This window comes from Anopheles nili, chromosome X (genome assembly GCF_943737925.1).
Source record: "Anopheles nili chromosome X, idAnoNiliSN_F5_01, whole genome shotgun sequence".
NCBI lineage: Eukaryota > Metazoa > Arthropoda > Insecta > Diptera > Culicidae > Anopheles > Anopheles nili.
In genome coordinates this window covers 2,978,381-2,996,319 of record NC_071293.1, presented here as the reverse complement: position 1 = coordinate 2,996,319, position 17,939 = coordinate 2,978,381, and the positions used below count along the sequence as shown (strand labels likewise).

The 17,939-nt window shown below is 47.9% G+C and overlaps 1 protein-coding gene across 1 annotated transcript in view; it reads left to right on the top strand.

Moving 5' to 3' along the window:
- LOC128728439 (TOX high mobility group box family member 3-like) overlaps nucleotides 1–16,298 on the top strand; it is a 39,580-nt gene extending 23,282 nt beyond the window's left edge. Inside the window, exons 4-10 of the mRNA XM_053822065.1 lie at nucleotides 207–397; nucleotides 648–783; nucleotides 5,472–5,552; nucleotides 5,716–6,093; nucleotides 11,486–11,797; nucleotides 15,683–16,140; nucleotides 16,217–16,298. Coding sequence (XP_053678040.1) covers nucleotides 207–397; nucleotides 648–783; nucleotides 5,472–5,552; nucleotides 5,716–6,093; nucleotides 11,486–11,797; nucleotides 15,683–16,140; nucleotides 16,217–16,298 — 1,638 coding nt within the window. The remainder of the gene's footprint in view (nucleotides 1–206; nucleotides 398–647; nucleotides 784–5,471; nucleotides 5,553–5,715; nucleotides 6,094–11,485; nucleotides 11,798–15,682; nucleotides 16,141–16,216) is intronic.
- Nucleotides 16,299–17,939: the final 1,641 nt, after the last annotated feature.

The window sequence follows — 17,939 nt, the reverse complement described above, 5'->3', positions numbered from 1 at the left end:
ATAGCAGGAGCAGCAAAAGAAGAACAAAAAAAAAGAAAAGAAAAAGGATACTCGCACTCGAGGGTGCGGGGAGTGTTTCTCCCGCCGCCCCCTGCGCGCCTGCGCACCCTTAAACGAGCCCTTAGCTTTTGGCCGATTTTTGACCTATTTTTCGTTTCACTTTTCCCCCCACACACATACACGCACACACCCGTACACGTGCACAGGCGAATTCACTGAAGCGCCCATCGTCCGAGCCCTCGTACGGAGAGGAGGCCCTGGTGGGCGGAGGGCCACCTGGGATGAAGGCATCGGCTGCGGCTGCTGCCGCCGCTGCCGCCGCTGCTGCCGCCGCCGCCGCCAAGAAGCCGAAGGTCACGAAGAAGAAGAAAAAGCGAGATCCCAACGAACCGCAGAAGTAAGTAGCACGGGCAAAAAAAAGGGGTGATTCCGCCGGTGGTATGGGGGGAGGGGGGGGGAGGGGAGGGAGAGTGGTGCGGGTTGGAAGGGAGCAGGCTGGACCACAATCAAATCGAGCCTGCCCCTTCCGCGCCTTCCTCTCCCCTACCAACACGCGGTTTTCCCGGGTGCGGAAAAACGCCCATTCGTGTCGCTCGTAATTCATTTCCGTTTCTTTTTGCCTTCTTCTCGCTTGTCTCATTTTCCAGACCCGTCTCAGCCTATGCACTGTTTTTCCGCGACACGCAGGCAGCTATCAAGGGCCAAAACCCGAACGCATCCTTCGGCGAGGTGTCCAAAATCGTCGCCTCCATGTGGGACGTGCTGGCAACGGAGCATAAAAATGTACGTACAATTTTCCCAACGACCGGCGCCAGGGGGTCACGGGCGAAGTGGGGGAAGGTGGTGGAGGGTGAAAGTGTGGTACCACCTTTCACCCAGCCTCTCCCATCTGACCACACCGCCACCATGTGCTCCCGCTATTAGGGGTGCTTTTAAATTTCTAATCAACCACCCAAACCACCCGATTTCGGTGCCCTATTGTTTGTTTGTCCTCCCGCTAGTGATTGTGTGGCTCTGTGTGCGTGTGTATGTGTGCCTGTGTCCATCTTAGGTCTGTTCAAAGATTCAACGAACAACTGTGCGTGGTTCCGTTCGCTCGATTGTTAGTTTTCTCTTCCACGCGCGCTCTTTTCTGGGCGCCATTTTTGGGGTGTACTTTCTTTTTTTTTATTTGGTCGGGGGTTTGTTTTTGGCTTCCCCTCTCACCCCCTTTCAAACCCCTTAGCATGCTTCGTTAGATCCAGTTTTCGAAATCCATCAACATTATCTATCAAAAAATCTCCACCCCCTCCCCCTTCCCTTGCTCCCTTCCTCGCTTTTCCACCACCGCTCGCTAGTTGTGATGATGTTTTATGGGCAATTTTACGAGAAATCTAGTTTCCGTTTTTGGCTATCCAACTGTTTTTTTTTCAATTCCCCGCTCCCTCACCCAGCTCATCCACCCGTAGTCCTCACCCCATGCGCGATGGATATGGATTGGGTTTTTCTTCTGCTCTTTTCTCTCTAGCTCTCTCTCTCTCTCTCTCTCTCTCTCTCGCTCTATCGTTTTTCCCTCTGCTGTCAAATTCATATTCATTTTTATATGATACGGAACGAACGGAATTGGAATTCTTGCGTTTCTTTATTTGTGTGTGTGGATGTTCGTGTGCTTTTTCCTACCTTCCCTGTCGTTTCGCTGAATTTGCGCCCTTTTTTTCTTTGCCTCCCCCCCATTCCATCTCCCTTCTTGTGGCCCCTTGCTCTCGATGGTTGAAGGTAATCAAATTTTTGTTGCGATTTTTGTTCTTCGCGTTTCTTATATTAAAAATCGAGGCTGTGCTGTGCTAGTCTTCGTTTATTATTTTTTCTTGAGGCGAGATTCAACAAACTTAGTAGCCTGGGAGCGCCAGCTAAGTTGATTGTTCTCGTATTTCTTCACTTTTGTCGCCAACTTAAAGATTAAGTGAGACGCTTTTTTTTGTGCGACTTCCATCCCATCAGACGTCAGGGATTCGTTACGTTCGAAGTCATCCTTCTTGTTACTACTGTGCAAGCGAGAGCAGGAGGGCTACGTCTTGAACTTTGTTGCGCAAAAGTTTGTCTTGAGGAGAAAAAAAAAACAGAACGTCTTTTAAGCTTTTATATTCCTTTGGCGACTCGCCTTCATCTTCACCGCGACCCGAACCATCTCCCTGGTCCAAAGGGTGTGTGTGTGTGTGTGCGGACAGTTTTCCTTAGAGGGGTTTGTTTTCCATTGGTTTCGCTGCTAATTTTTATCTAAACCAGTCGGAATCGTTTGGTGTTTTTTTTTCTTCCCTGAAACCCATTGCTAGGCAAGTGGGGTTGTTTTGGGTGATGAGGAGTTTAAGGGTGGTTCAGGGTGGTCGTGGGGGAAGGAGGGGGAGGCTACACGACACACGAAAACATTACCAAACATGGACGCGAGAGCGAATCGAAAACATGCTCCGTTTGTCTCGAGCCACACTCCGAGTGAGTAGAAGGAAACAAGGGGGTGGGTGGGAGTGGGTGGTAGGAGAAGAGGAGCCAGGTGGGAGGGGTTGGTAGATAAAAGAGAAGAGAGGGGGTGATGTTGAGTGGGTGGGCTTTGGTTGGGCGTACCTTTTCCGCGTTCCAACGGGCACACACGATGACGAAAGCTCCCCCTCATACACACTCACACACATTCTTTCTCTCTCTCTCTCTGTCTCTACCGCTCTCTCTCTCGCTCTCTGTTTTCCTCTCGAAGCTCGAATTTCTAGCGCTGCGTCGTCGTCGAGCTGTTCTTGGAGCAAATATTGATCCTCTGCCTTCCTGCCCGAGTTGGCATCACTAAGAAGTACAAAGACGTGTGCCCTCAACCCCTCTCTTTCTCTCTCTCTTGCTCACTCGTTCTCTCGCAGCCACCCACCCCCGGCCTCGCCACAATCCCGCATCCCCGGGGAATCCTTTTCTAAAGGAAACGAAATTCAATTGAATCTGCAATAATCTTCTGCACAAGAGCGTCTCATTACGGCCACCGCAGGGGGCGGGAGGAGGCGTGGGGAGGGAGTGTTGTGTTATGGGAAAAACAGGGAAGGGGCAGAGAGGGCCTGCAATCGGAATCCGATTACCTAACGACGGTTCCGGCCAGCTCAAAGGGAAGTGAGCGCGATATTCCGGCGATGTTCCAAACAAAACAAACAACACTCATCTCATCGTGGGGGTTGGTTGGGTGGGTGGTGGGGGTGGTGGACTCCGGCACCGTTATGGGAACAAAGTATCCCTTTCCGTTCCCACCACCCACCGATACACATTCCCTCCCTCCCTGCTAACATTCGTCTCTCACGTTCAATTATTCTGTTTCGAGGAAACAACTCAAACGCAATAGAAAGTAATAATAGAGCGAGAGGGAGAAAATGTGAGAGACAGAGAGAGAGAGAGAGAGAGAGATAAAGAGAGAGATCTTTGATGCAATAGAGAGTGAGCGAGTGAGCGAGATAGAAGAGTAAAACAACAACTAACAAGGCAGCACACGAATTTGGTCACACATACACGTCGAGATGAAGAGGAAAACAAATAACCCAAACTGCACTCCCCGCCCGTCTTCCATCCCACTTCACTCCTCCCGAGCAACCTCCTCCCCCACCCCAACCCACCCCCTACCACCCACCCAAACCGAACGTTAGTGAACAGTGTATGCAATTTTATTTGCTCTGTTCGTATGTCGTTTCGTACCTATATAACATAACGATTCATCTCCAACCCAACTCCTCCTGGAGAAGATGGCGTATGTGTGCAAGTATTCATGTGTATATGTGTGCGTGTGTGTGCGCGATTGTGGTGTGTTGCCGGTTCTTTATGATGAGCTTTATATTGTGAAATTTTCGTTTAAACAACCGGCTCTCTCCCCTATGGCCGTCGAAAAAGTCTTACATCATGTTCGCAGCGAAACGAAACGGAACAGCAGCGCCTCCAGCTCGCATCCTCCCCTGGTTCTCGTCCTCCCCCCCCCCCCCCACTGAAGCCTGGGGCATGCGCCCTTTTCCAGTTACACATGTCTCTTCGTCCCGGTCGTCCTCTCACAGCTAGTCGTCCTCCCCATCCTCGAGAATCGGCGAGATCTGTTCTTATCCTTGCGAAATGAATGTGCTGCTGTCCGGGTAGGATTGTACCATGGGGGAGAGAGAGGGGTGGGGGGGGGGGGAAACGCAGGAGGCTGGTGGTAGTAAAGTACAGAGAAACAGACACACACACACACGCACACGCACGGCACAGGAATCGTAGGGAATCATCCCGCACTGCTCCATCCATGCGCCAGGAGGAGAAAATGCTATTGCTCCACCCTTCCCCGTCCCAGCTCTGTCCCTTTACTCCCCCCCCCCCAAACCCCATTCGTCCTCCCCCCTCTCCCACTCTTCCTCAAAGCCCTTTCCATCCCTTCAAACACGCAGCACGGCCAGCAGTGTCACAGTGTGTACAAACGCTTGTCCCACCCTTTTAGGAGGGATTCCATTTCATCTCAACTCTACCTCTCCAACGAGAAGCCCCCCTCGCTTCTGTCGTCAGATGGAGCCTCGAACCTCCTCTGTTAGTCTCTACTTCTGCTGCTTGAGAGCTCTTCTCTTCGTACGCCCCGAACCATTATGTATGCAGCCGGGCGAGCAGAGGCCGGGCAAAAAGAGAAAAGACGGCACGAGATAGACATACACCAGCGTTTTTGACGATGGGCTTATGGGGGGAGAGGGGTGGGGGCGAGAGGGTGGAGTGTGGTGCGGGTAGTAGCGGGGAGAGTGGAAACATTTGCAAAGTTTTTCAATTTAATTTTCAAGATGAGAATCACTCTTTTACTTCCTCATCATTTCGTGCGCGCGCGTTTCGTTTCATGGCTCGTGTGCTTTTTCGTCTTTTTCTTCTTTCATCTCCTCCCCCCCCTTACACACACACACGTTCTCTCTCTCTCTCTCTCTCTCTCTCTCTCTCTCTCTTTCTCTCGCATGCTCCTTTCTTCACATGCTGCCCGTGGGTTTTATCTTGCGTCTCGTTTCGTTTCTGTCACTGCTGTCATTATTTTGTTTTTGTTCTTCTTTAATGACATTTCACACACCCCCACGGCAGCCATTCCTGCGCCCCATCGGTCTGGTTGGTGTGTCATCCTTTTTCGGGGGAACTCCAATGTGCGATGTTGTTGCGAGATATGCTTCCCTTTTCCTCTGCTCCCCCGCCTGCTGCTGCCGTTCGTTCATCCTCCTTCCTTCGTTCATCCAATTCCGATGTAATGTATGGCGTATTGGTTTTCTGCTCGCGTGCCTTTCATGTGAATCCCTTCGTGGTCGAGGGTGGAAGGGCCCGTTGTTCGCTCCTCTCGTCCGCCTGGGGCTCTACGCCCGTCTGGAAGCTGTGGAGTTTCGGTTGTTTCGCAGGCGACCAGGTCGCAGGGTCGTTTGAGTTTTCTTTTATTTCATCGTATTTTTCTGTTTTCTTCTACTGCCACTTTCGTTGCCTCCCGTACGCAGGTGTATAAAAAGAAAACGGAAGCCGCCAAGAAGGACTACTTGAAGGCGCTCGCCGCCTACCGGGCGAGTTTAGTGTCAAAGGTAAGCCGCCAGGATGACTTGTCCTGCCCCACCAGCCCAATCCCGCTCGAATGCGTCGTTAAACCATGTGCGTTTTGTTCTTTTATTTCTCGCCACCACCGTCACGGCAACACGACATCAACTACGCCACCCACGCAACTATCAACGCATCCATCGACCACAGGGAACCGAAGGAGAGCAGCAACAATCACCGCAACAATCAATCTATTCCCCACCACCACAACCAACGATTCAACAACAAACGCAGCCGCAGCAGCAACCACAGCAGCCGCAGCATCACCACCAGCAGCAGCAACAGCCCTCGGCCGGCCAGCAGCATCCGCTGCAGCAGCAGCAACAACACTCACACCAGTCGCATCCGCACCAACAGCAGCAGAACAATCACCTGGTGAACCACTCGAAGCATTCGCCGCAGAACGGACCGTCCGTTGCGCAAGCCCCCGGTCACCTGCAGCACATGCAAGGGCTGCAACAGCAGCAGCAACAACAACACTCAAACTATGCGCCGTCGTACGCATCGTCGTACAAACCATCCCAGCAGGTACGTACTCCTTGGTCCTTTTTTGTCATGTTGCAGGTTGATCAAAGCGGTGTACGATGGCTAATCAGCCTATCTGATAGGTTGGATAGGTTTGGGATATTGTTTTCCCTACCGCAAGCTTCTGTTTTTCTATGGAAAGATTTGGTAATGAATCGTATACAATTTGAACATTCCTCTCGAGCGTAATGCCCAGTGGCGCAGTGCGTAAACGCACCAACGAGGGTCTTTATAACGGCAAAGGAATGGGATCGAATCCTGCGTCGAATGTTCGTTTTGCTCTTCTCATTTTCTAAATCCTATCTTGCGGGTATGAAATCGTGAAAATAAGAGAAAAGCACGGGGAAAAGTAGGAGGAGTAGTCTTATTAAACAACACCCTTTTCTAAATGTCCCGACTCCCATTTCCAGCCACTTCTAAAGCAAAAACAAAAGAGCGCAAATAGTTCAACAACTCCACGGTGTGTGGTATGGTATGCCGTTAGTAGAGCGGTTTCTCTTGACCTAACGACTGTGAAAAACCTGTTTAAGATTTTGTGAGTCATTTTTTACACTTTTATCAAGCATTACGTGATCGCCGTAGTCGTTTGCGTCAAATGGCTCCCTTAAGAAACATTTGTGCCCCGGCTACGACTGTAGGCTGCCAGCAACATGAAAATTTCCGGGCAACTGGTTGTTGCCCCTTATATAGCAGGGGCCGTTGCCCTAGTTGAGAGAGATTCTTCTTTCTTTCCACCCCCGACTTATCTATCGACTTTATTTTTCATCAAGAAGATCAAACACACATTCGACCTCGGCGTGCTGCGGCCATTATGGCCAGTGTGTTGCGCGTTGTTTTATTTGCGTTTACACAATGAAGAGCTTATCCGTCCGTTTCCTGAGTTCCCGGCGCCAGAGAGATGATTAATGATAACGCGCGATGTCGCTCGTCAGCTTACGAACGAGCGAAATTCTGCGCCCCGTGGAAGAGAAATCAATACATTTTTGTCGTTCCCTGGCCGTCAGCGAAGCCTTGCGAGTTGCCGCGTGCGATTTAGAGAGCCTTCGAATGTAGCTGACACTATCTATTTTCCGTGGCTCCTGTTTTTCCTCCAGTTTTCCGTGCCGTTTTTCTCGATCCCGATAACATCGACACGGGAACTGACTTCCGAAGTGGACGCACCAATTTGTGTCATGGCGTGTTTCACTCCATCTTGCGGCCTGATCGTGTACACGCACACGTACAAAGTACCCTGATCGCTTAATCCTTCGAGAGGATTAGACCCCTGCAGGGTAGCTCGCCCAATGTGCGTCAACAACGCGCACTGCTAGAAGTTCTCAGCGTATCGGCAAGGTGTTTTTCTTCGGTTGTGCATTCTACCATGAATGTCCTTAGAACGTCCCAGCATTGCGCAGTCCCTTTTTTGTGTGGAATCAGGGCACCTCTCTCGTACCTCTGCCGGCGTACGCCACGCGATCGAGTATCATTTGTCAATTCATTTACTGCTCGAGCGGAGCAAAACAAATCCCTGTCAGTTCGCCGTATCGGGAACGCGTGTGTGGGAGTGTATGTGTGCGCGCGTGTGATATCGAGAGGACATGCTCGCTTCTCGCGTCCTTAGCGCGTTCAGCTCGTCCTCGCACGCTTGTTGGGGGGTGAAAGTGAATCGCATTTCGCGAAAATCGCGCACTTTTTTGTCGTAAATAATTTAATGAAGCCCCGCGTCATTAAAGGGAATAGGAGATGGGATGGAATTATTTTGCGCATTCATGTGTTGATTGGCGGGGGATTGAGGGACAGGAGGGCTGGGCTGGTGGTGGTGGGAAAAAAGAACTGTTCGATACTGTAGCACACCACCTGTAAACGCTGCGTTTGTGTGAGTCCACACTGAGTTGTCAAGGATTCGTCCGTGAGCAGCCGGGCAGGGTTTTCCTCCTTTCGCAGCGGCGTGTGTATTACGCAGCCAAGGTTATTTCGCGTGCTCTCTCGCTCTTTCTCTCCCTCAGTTAGCGCGCGGAGGCCTGCTGCTGCCATACTATTGCGCATCACTGTGTGTCAATATTTGAATAACAGATATGAGCGTAATGATGATGGGGGCCCCATATCTATTTATATTTTTATACCTCTCCGTTACCGAACCGATGCCCGTGGGTTCGAATTCTGTGCCGTTGGCCGACCAGGAGCGGTGGGATCGAAGGGATGGCAATACCTGCTAGGGGTCTGGCGGAGATTGTTGTTTTCTCAATAGCACGAATAAATAATATCCCTCGCGAACACCCTCCCTCACCCGTCCGTGTGCGTTTCCGAAATGCTCGTTACACGCGCGTTATGCTCGATATGTGCGTGGATCGTGGGGGTGGGGGGTGGAGGGGGTGAAGGAGGAGGTATCATGGGTGGGATGGGTGGGAACGTACACCCCCCCCCCCCCCCCCGCGAAGGTACACACACACACACCACCCGGTGCCGATGGAAGGGAGGCAGGTTTTGGGGGTTACATAAGTGAGGCGGCCTCTCGTCTCTAGCAACCTTGGTCGGATCATCTCTTCCTTCTGTGGGTGGGAGGGCGAAGGACGAAGGGCGAAGGGCGAACCGGTGGTGGGGTAGCCGTCTTCAATTTGACATAAGAAGCAGATAAGAAACGACCATTTTCCTCCACTCAACAATACTACCTCTCGTGTCCTCCCAAGCCGGGCTGCCCTTTCCACTTTACTGCTGCACAATCGTTCCCTTTCACCCTATTTAAGTGCGGTAGGGTGCGGGTGGGAGAGTGACCCGGTTGTGGAGGGTGGGTTGAGCAAGGGGTGGGTGAGAAGGGAGAGGACGTACTTTTGTCTAGCAACCTTCGGTATGGCAGCCTCTGCGCACGAAACGCGCCATTCTGTACCAAAGGGCAACACAATGGATGTCTTTCGAATACACATGCCCTCCCCCCCTTCTCCTGCTCTTTCCTCGCTTGCTGCCTGCGCCCTACCCGTCCCCCTTCCACTTAGTGTTGGTGTTCCCTCCAGCTCACACGCGGCATCAAAAACGTAATATTTTAGAATTACCGAATGAATTCAAATAGTAATAAAACAGCAGATTAAATAAATCAAAATACATTCTTTGATGGTATGGAAGATCCCGGAATGACATTATATTGTTGTGTGGAGTGGAAGGGCGGAAGGGTAAGCTGGGAGGGTGACGGCAGGCGAGGGGAAACAGAGATATAAGGATAAAGTGGTTATTTGTGTAGAACGATGACGGAGAGGGTGAGACAGCACGAGGGGAGTGTGCGAAGAGCGCGGGTAGCTTAGTACAAGAGAGTGACATGGTTGGTGGGGGAAGCGCGCGCGCACGCCAGAGAGAAAAAGAGAGAGAGAAAGAGAGAAAGAGACAGTGCTATGACAGCAAGCGAACGAGTGAGCGAGAAAGAGCGCCATGTTGAAGGTTGAAATTGGAAGTAAAATTGAAAACGTTGTTTGTGAGATGTTTCTCTCGTTCCCCTCCCTCCCGCTCCAGCAGCTACCCTTCTCGCGTCCGATTCCCGCGCTTGCTACCTTATGTATTACTGTTTGTGTATGCCGTCTTTAAATGGATTCCATTTAATTTCCGAGCACATGATATAAAATTACGTTCTATATAGAAGAAGGCCTTGCGCACTCACACTACAGGGCGCGCGCACAAGCAAGAGAGAGAGAGAGCGAGGAACAGAGAGTGAGTGCTCGGAGTGAGACAGATGTATGCAAGAGCGCCGACCCGGCACACGTTGGCTGTTGCGGTGGTGTGCGTGAGAGTTATCTTCATCGTAAAGGCATAGCGTGCCTGCGGGCCGTCATTCGTATACATAGGCTGGCTGCTTGGGCCTTTGGTTGAGTGTTTAATGTGTATTTTGTGTGTATTTTAAGTACTGGCTGGGATTTTGGGTAGCGCTGGTTCAGTGGTATGCTGCTTTTTAACACACACACACACACACTTCGTACACATGCAACCATATACACACACATATGTATATATACACACGCAAGCACGCGTGAACTCTCGCACTCAGTGGGCCAATTTGCTGTAGGCTCGAACCTTGCACGTGCTAGTATTCGTGAGCCGTTTGATTTCGAGCGAAAATCGTACCCGGCAGAAGTGTCGTGGCCGTCACTAGGAACGCGGGCCCGTGTTTTAGCGGCGTTTGTCCTTTTGTTTTTCTTGCTTTCCACACGCCGCAAACGAAATTTGTGCGCTTACACGGTTGGGTAGTGTGTCCAGTTGCCCTTTTGTGTGTTGCGGCAGTCGCGTGTTGAGTGTTCGCCTCATTTTCCGGTGATTTCGGACAGAATACTGCAAGTGCATGATTCGAAGCGTCGCGCGGGTTTATTAAAGTGAAAAGTTTCACCGGTTTAGCATCAATCGTGGGAGGAACGACCATCAAACTTCAAACTCCTGTGGGGAGAACCCGGAAGGACGCTATTCGGGCCCTGGTAGGTCGCGTGGGCCTTCAAGCGGCTTTTGAATTTGCATGTATGTGTTCCCTTGCTTTCGGTTGTGTGACGGGTTGACGTGCTGGGGCCTTGTATTGAGGGACGCGTTCTCACGTGCTAGGGGAAAGTTCATCTTCAAGAAAAGGCTGAAATTTGATTGAGGAAGGTATGAGGGTCAAGCTACATGAATACTCATTCGCTTGCGGTTTGAAGGTTGTTTCAAAAATCGCGTCTGTCGGCTTAGTCTCTCGAGGGATGCAAGAACCTTTTTTTTTTCTTAATTGGCTGCTTTGTGTGTTTCGCATGGCATTCTTCGATGGATCCGGCCAACGGATTTTATGGTGTCTTTCTCTTTTTTGCCCCTCTGGCGCTCGCTATGCGTGTTATTCTTCGAAAGCGGCATCAGCCGCTACCGGCCTGCATGTGTATGTGTGCGTGTATGTTGTACAGAACATTCAAGGCAACAAATGGTGCCTTCTCGCTCTTTCAAACGCATCGATGGCCGGTTGTTGTCAGATGACCATGAGAGTGCGTCGCGTGATATTTGACGTTCAACTTGTTGGTTGAATTCACTCAGCGTTCATCTATCATGGCTGCGGCTGTCACATTGACAGCAGCTGTGTGTTTTGGGTTGCGGTCTTTTCAATGCATCCGCGAAATGTAGGTACGCAGCCAGTTGTATCTTTTGAAATCAGAGCACGTTGTGTGCTTGTTTTGTTTAGCTTGTGGGAGAGAAGCCCTCAATTCACGCGGTATATCAACACTAAAACAAACACCATCAACCATTACATTTTTTCCCAATCGCTACACCAGCCAACGATCAACCTCCTAGATTCCTGTCACGGCGTTCCTCGAATTATCGTCTTTCTTTCGCCCGCTCCCCGCGTGCACTCGCTATTCCGATAGTAATGCCTCGTCCACTAATTTACTTCCTCGTATCTTCCGCCCTCTGTTGCACCTTTACGCAGGCTATGATGCAAATGTCCCATCAGCATCAAAATCTTCATCCCGGACAAGTATCGGTCTCGTCGCAACAGCAGCAACACCAAACCGCAACTTCCCATCTGCACGGCCAAATGATACCGATGAACTCGCAACAGCAGATGCTAACACACCACCAGCAGCAGCAACAACAGCAACAGCAGCAGCAACAATCGCACATGAGCATGGCTCAGCAGCAGCACGGGCTAAGTGCGACGCACAACGCCTCGAGCGTCGGCCACCAGTCGATGATGAATTTACCGATGGCCCAACAGCCGCACTACATGATGAACCAGCAGGTTAGTTTCTAGCCAGGGCAGGCCTACCTAAACTGTGCCATGGCTTCACCGGAATGCTTCGGCTTTTTGCTCTCGGTGTGATTTGGTTGCCGTTTGTTTTTATGTTCATTATTTAAAGTTATCGACCATCTTTTTTTTCAAATGTTGACGGTTCATTGTATTCCTTTTATTTCGTGATTTTTTATTTTTCTTCATAATGCAGGGATTGCGAGTTTGTGTTTCAAATTATGTCGCATATTCTCTCATATTTGTGCAAGTTCCATTGCCCATGGTCAAAGAACGCGTTCATAGCGCACTTAACACCGTAGCACTCTTTGGCATCCCTGTGCACTGGCACGATCCTAGCTTCGAGCACATCCAAATATAATCCTACAGCTTCAAGCTTGGTGTTGCTGTTTTCTTATCACTTGTCATTCAACAAATTCACATCATGAATTTAGATTGTCATGCATTTGGACCGCAGGGAAGGCATACAATCCCAGTTTAAGTAAAAATATGCAAACATCACTTATATATAACATAATACATACTACTTACAGTTATAATCAATGAATAAACGAATAAATAAATAGATATACTAATACTTTTGTAACTATAAATTTTATGTATTATATTATATGTATTCTATATGTTTTAAATGTTCTAATTTTGTCTTCGGTTGGTTTTTCTTCTTTCCCACATCCTTACCTACCATTTGTGTTGAAATTTTTTAATTCAAGCAATATAACCAAACAAAAATCCTCTGCCTCTCGTGAATAGACTTTTGTGTGGTGATAAATAACGCAATCAGTATTCTTTTGCTTACCATTGCAGCACTTTCCATTAAGCTTCAACATATTTTAGGGCACATATGGCACAGATGCTGCCCACATTGACATTCGGAGCCGAACAGCGTCCCATAGAGTTGCGACATATTCCCGTTGATTCGCACCCAATAAAATGAGAAACTGGTTAGAGAAGTAAAGACAGGGACAGATAGAAAGGGGTAGAGATAAAAAAGAAAAGCTAGAGACGTTAAATATATAACAAAGGAGTAGAGTGGAAAAAAGGAGAAAAAACTACATACATAAAGCTAATAGGATATAAATGATCGTATCGTCGGTTTGTAGCCAAACTAAATTTAACATGATTAAAATGAAAAAAGAAAAAACATACACACAACATGTATTGTGTAATGAATGTACATGAAAACTACTACCGTATACAGATAATTTGTAGTTTTAAACAAAAAAAAGATTAGTTCCATGTTCCCTATTTGACTTCCTCGGTCTTGAGGGGGTTGGATTTGTTTTGATTGAGAGGAGAGCGAGAGGGATGATCATATAAACGGATAATGAGGATATCGATATAAGTATACTTTAATTCAGTGGTGTCAACCGGCTGACAGGTCGGATTGCATCTAGAATCCCTCATAACATGTTGCATTTGGTTGCGCTATCGCCATTCTATTCGATTTGATTTGAGCGATAACCGGCAAACTTATGAAGCACACATTTTTATCCTTTTAAACAAACCAATAACCAAACCCCTACTGATTTTTCGATTCCTTTGCGGATGGCCAGATTGGTGGACCTCGCTGGATTGGAGGGGGAGGGGGGGGGGGGGGCTGTATGTTTGACATGCCTGCTTTCATTTGACAGCCAGTGAAGTTTATTAAAGTGCGTCGTGAGAAAGAGTGGCTGAAGGGAAAGGTTACGCGAGCTGCTTTCAAAAGGTTGGAAACTAGAAACATAAACCATCGTGTATATAGCAAGATATATTAGGGATCGTGCAGTGGAGGCTCTTGATCTCCAGTAGCCGACGAAGTCGGTGCTACAGGTCAAGTATCCACAGGGAAAAGAACCGCTCCATCAGGGGAGGAGTCTAGCGCCACAGGGGCAGGTATAGAAGAGAGTGACAAAGAAAACAAGGTTCTCTAAGCAGGTGCGTTAATTTTGGCCCTTGGATTTTTGAGATCCGCTGAGCCCCAGTGTCCTAACGGAGCTCGATGTAGTGAGGGAACAGAAGCGTAGGATATAGAGAGTAGCGAGCTAGAGCGATCCGAATGGACATGTGTAGGCATGTGTAGGAGTTCATGTTCGCGCTCTATGTCACGCTGGTTCGCTTCAGAAAATTCGTACTGTTGATAGTATCAAAGTAACTACACGGATCGGGGTATTCGAACGTGTATGAAAAATAAGAAAATATAAGCAAACTAGAAGGGAAGACGAAATTACCATAAGAGAGAACGTAACAAGCGCTCTCATAACGAGATAATTAAAGTGCGTTGAAGGGGAAGAAGAAGGAGCGTTCGTTTCATGTAATCATGATTACAGCGGAGAAGAATAAAGATCCCCATACATATATAATAATAAAAGTAATTATAATGTAACCAATTGCAAAAGTAGTTAAGACTTTGTAAAAGGCACTGTAAACAATACTTCGGTAGATATGAGTTATTGATTGATTGATAAAAAGCCAACGGATGAGAAGGATTAAGCGAGAAGAGGAGAGGTGAAGGGAAGAGAGGAAGAGGAAGAGACCAATAGGTAGAGCATTCTTCCGTCGAAAAGAGACCAGAAGTGTCCATGTATATATTTTAATCATCCCTTCTCATAACTACAATCCCTGCTACAAGATGTCCTGCCGCAAAACCGGCAAGTGGAGACGTTTGGATGTGTGTGGTTTCTTAGAACAACCGTCCGGTGGTTGGGCTAAATACCGTTCACATAATCGCATACGGTCACATACATTTACCACAGATTATACACATTTTTAAAATAAATAATATGCCCTTTTGCAGAATAAAGCCAAACCCCGAATACTACTTGTGGCGAATGGGGGATGAACAAAAATATAACCCTTTAGAATAGAGAATGTTGTAAACTCCACCTGTCTCTCCCCTCTTCCCACACCTTTGCCTCTCCTTCTCAATCAACGGTGTCATTTGTTTTCCCATGTATCCTTTCTCACCGCCCTAAGCGAAAAGGAGAAGGAAATGAGGATGGGGCGAAACAAAGTAAAAAAAAATAAACAAAACAAAATTTGCCAGAAGTAAGAAAGGAGAAATACGGAAACGAGAGGTGATTCCAGGAATACTGTTAATTTTGAAATTTCCCACCCTCAGAAAAATGCAAGGGGGAGGAGGGCATAAAGGCGCAAGAAAAATAAGTGAAACGATGATAGATAGCTAGCAGATGGGGAGGTTGGGGATTGGAGTAGAAGTGAGGGATTAGCTCGCCCCCTTTCTCCCTCCTCCCCTTGGTTCCCAGCCAGCACCCCGCCGCGTGGCGGAAGAAGAGAGGAACGAAACGAATCTATTTACATTTTCTTTTTAAACTTAGCAACAGCGGTACGATCCTATTTGTTTTCTAGTGCGGATTCAGTGCAAAATTTTATATCTGTTCATGATTAATGTTGAAGAAATACATAGTGTACAAACAAAGCGTTGTGCGTTCAATGGTCAGACAATATGTGAGCGTATGGGTTCATTCGACTATGCGCTCAGTTTAAGTTGCCCCTTTCCGGTGCACCCATGGCATTTACACATTCCTCTCCCATATGTGTGCTGCTTTGTAAGGGATGATAATGCAATCGATGTGAGAAAATGTGGTGTGAGTGTGCGTGGGAATTAATTTCTGTCCTGGATCCTTCCCCAAATGTGTGTGTGTGTGTTTGTGTGGTTTATTTTAACTGTCTCCCGATCCTATTTTGTTTCGCTTTCGATTGTTCCAGCGCGCACTCGCTCACAATTGCACCCAAAGTTACACACACACACATACACATACACCATCTTCACGCACATACACATCCTGGCCGCGGGAACATCTTGTGCAAACACCGGCCGGAATCGTGGTGTAAACCCTACGCTATATGCCCGCTCTGTTTGCCCCGACTCCGTTTCAGATGTCCCACCAGCAGATGCAACAGATGCAGCAACAGCAGCAGCAGCAGCAACACATGCAACAGCAACAGCATCTGCAACATCAGCACATGCAGCTGCAACAGCAGCAACAGGATCAACAGCTGCAGCACCAAGAACAGCAGCAACAGCATCTGCTCCAGCCGGATCAAGATCAGCAGCAACACCTGCACCATCAGCATTCCGGAATGCACTCGCAGGGAGTCGTCGGAGACGAAATGATGGGCCAGCAACAGCAACAACACCAACAGCAGCAGCAACAACAGCAGCAGCAGCAACTTGCCCAAAATACAATGCCCCGAAGCCAGGTGAAGTACGCACCAACGGCGCAATTTGTTGCAAGTCAAAAGTGCATCCGAATCGGATGCAACAACGTTGCCATCGAAAATCCTGACTGGGAGGATGAATACTGCAGCCAGGAATGCGTTATCTCGCACTGTCGGTAGGTCAATTTGATCAAAGAATTGCTACAAAACCTGGAACTAAATCTTCTCTCTCTCTGTCTTTCTATCTCGCAGGGCCGTGTTTGCCAGTTTCCAAAAGGACTGCTCTCAGGGTAATGTAGCGCCACAGCAACAGTCCTTTTCAACCGTGAAATAAAAAAGCCTATCCTCCACCCGGTCCCTCAGAAGCGAACTTACGAGTATGGACGGTGTATATTTGTCGGTGTGGTATCATTGAAATTACAATGAAAAAATAAAACATAATTACCCCCCCGGTATAAATTCTATCCCTGAAGATGCGGGCTGACCCTGCGCAGCCTGTGCGCTTGTACCATTACTTGGTTATATATGTATTCGCTAGCTAGCTAAAGCAGCGAATCGATGGATAGGGTTCAGCGTAACAGTAACCGAAAAGAAAATTAAGATTTGTTTAAGAAATTTTATCCAGGTAATAGAATGAAGAGCAGAGAATGAAGAGAACGTCTCTTCAAAGAACGTTGAGGGACTATTCGTTCGTTTTATTAAAATTAAAATACAGATAAAATTTCCAGTTAACAGCCTTTCTCATCCTCATTTGTATCTCGATCAAGAAATTTGTCAGCGTGCTGTTTGTGGAGCTTCTAGCTAGATAGGAAAGCCATTCTAATAGTATCTCACACACGCAAATTCACGTCCTTTTCCGTCTACTCTCTGTGGAAGCGAGTAGATAATCGGCAATCATTATATTTTTATCGCGTTTAGTTCACAAATGACAGGCAAGGACTCAATTTACAGCAGAGAGCAGGATGTTTAGAAATTGCCCGGCCAAAAAACGATTAGGAAGGGGACCGTGTTCGCATACGCAGACATTTAGCGTCGCAGGGTCTGTACAAATTGCAGGGGGTTAATTATTGTGTATCATTCTGCTAGGCTTAAATATTACGTTAAGACATACAATACATTAGGGATGCGCGCGAGGATGTAAGACGTCTCTATAGGTGTGTTTTATTGTTGACTTTTCCTTTCTGTGAAATATGAACCCGTGTTGGGCCGGATTACATCGGTAAACTGCGTGTAGGCATCGTGGAAACCGTACGCTAGGGGTAGGAAGATCCTGCCACGATTAGGCGAAGAAAAGCAGAAGCGCCCCGGAACGCGCGGCATATGGTTCCGGTTGTTTTGTTGGTCCACTCGGTGTGATGGATGCACACATCGAGCAGGACATAGTGGCCGAAAGAGAAAGAAAATAGGATAGAGAGTGTTTGTAAAGAAAGCCAAAAAAAGGACCACTTCAATGTTGGAACAGGTGTAGCATGAGAGAGCGCGAAACGTGAGCAGCGTTGGATTTATTTCTTTTTTTATTATACACTGGTTTAGAATTTCAAAACGATCGATGAAAGTTACTCAATTCGTGCTGGTTATATTACACCATAATCAAATCAAACAGTCACTGATTACCCGCACTTTCCAGTTTCTTATTTTACTTCGAAACGTGAAAAGTTTATTTTCTTTTTCTCATTGTCATTTCAAGAAGGTGTACTATTTCCTGATTCGGATAACGCTGCGGTGTATCGCGCCCTCTCGTCCTTTTCTCTTTTGCTAGCACAACCTACACACCTACAGAAAACACATGGTATAACAACAATAAAAAGACACATTCTCATATGTTCCTGCTCGTGGTTTGTGTTTGATTGCAGTTAGTCTAAAGTATGTAAAGCTGTAACTTTCATAAAGCCGAAAATCCCTTTATTCTCATCGATTACGTGAGAATGATTATCGAGCGACTAGTTGGGCGTGAGTTCAATAGCCTCCGCGTGAT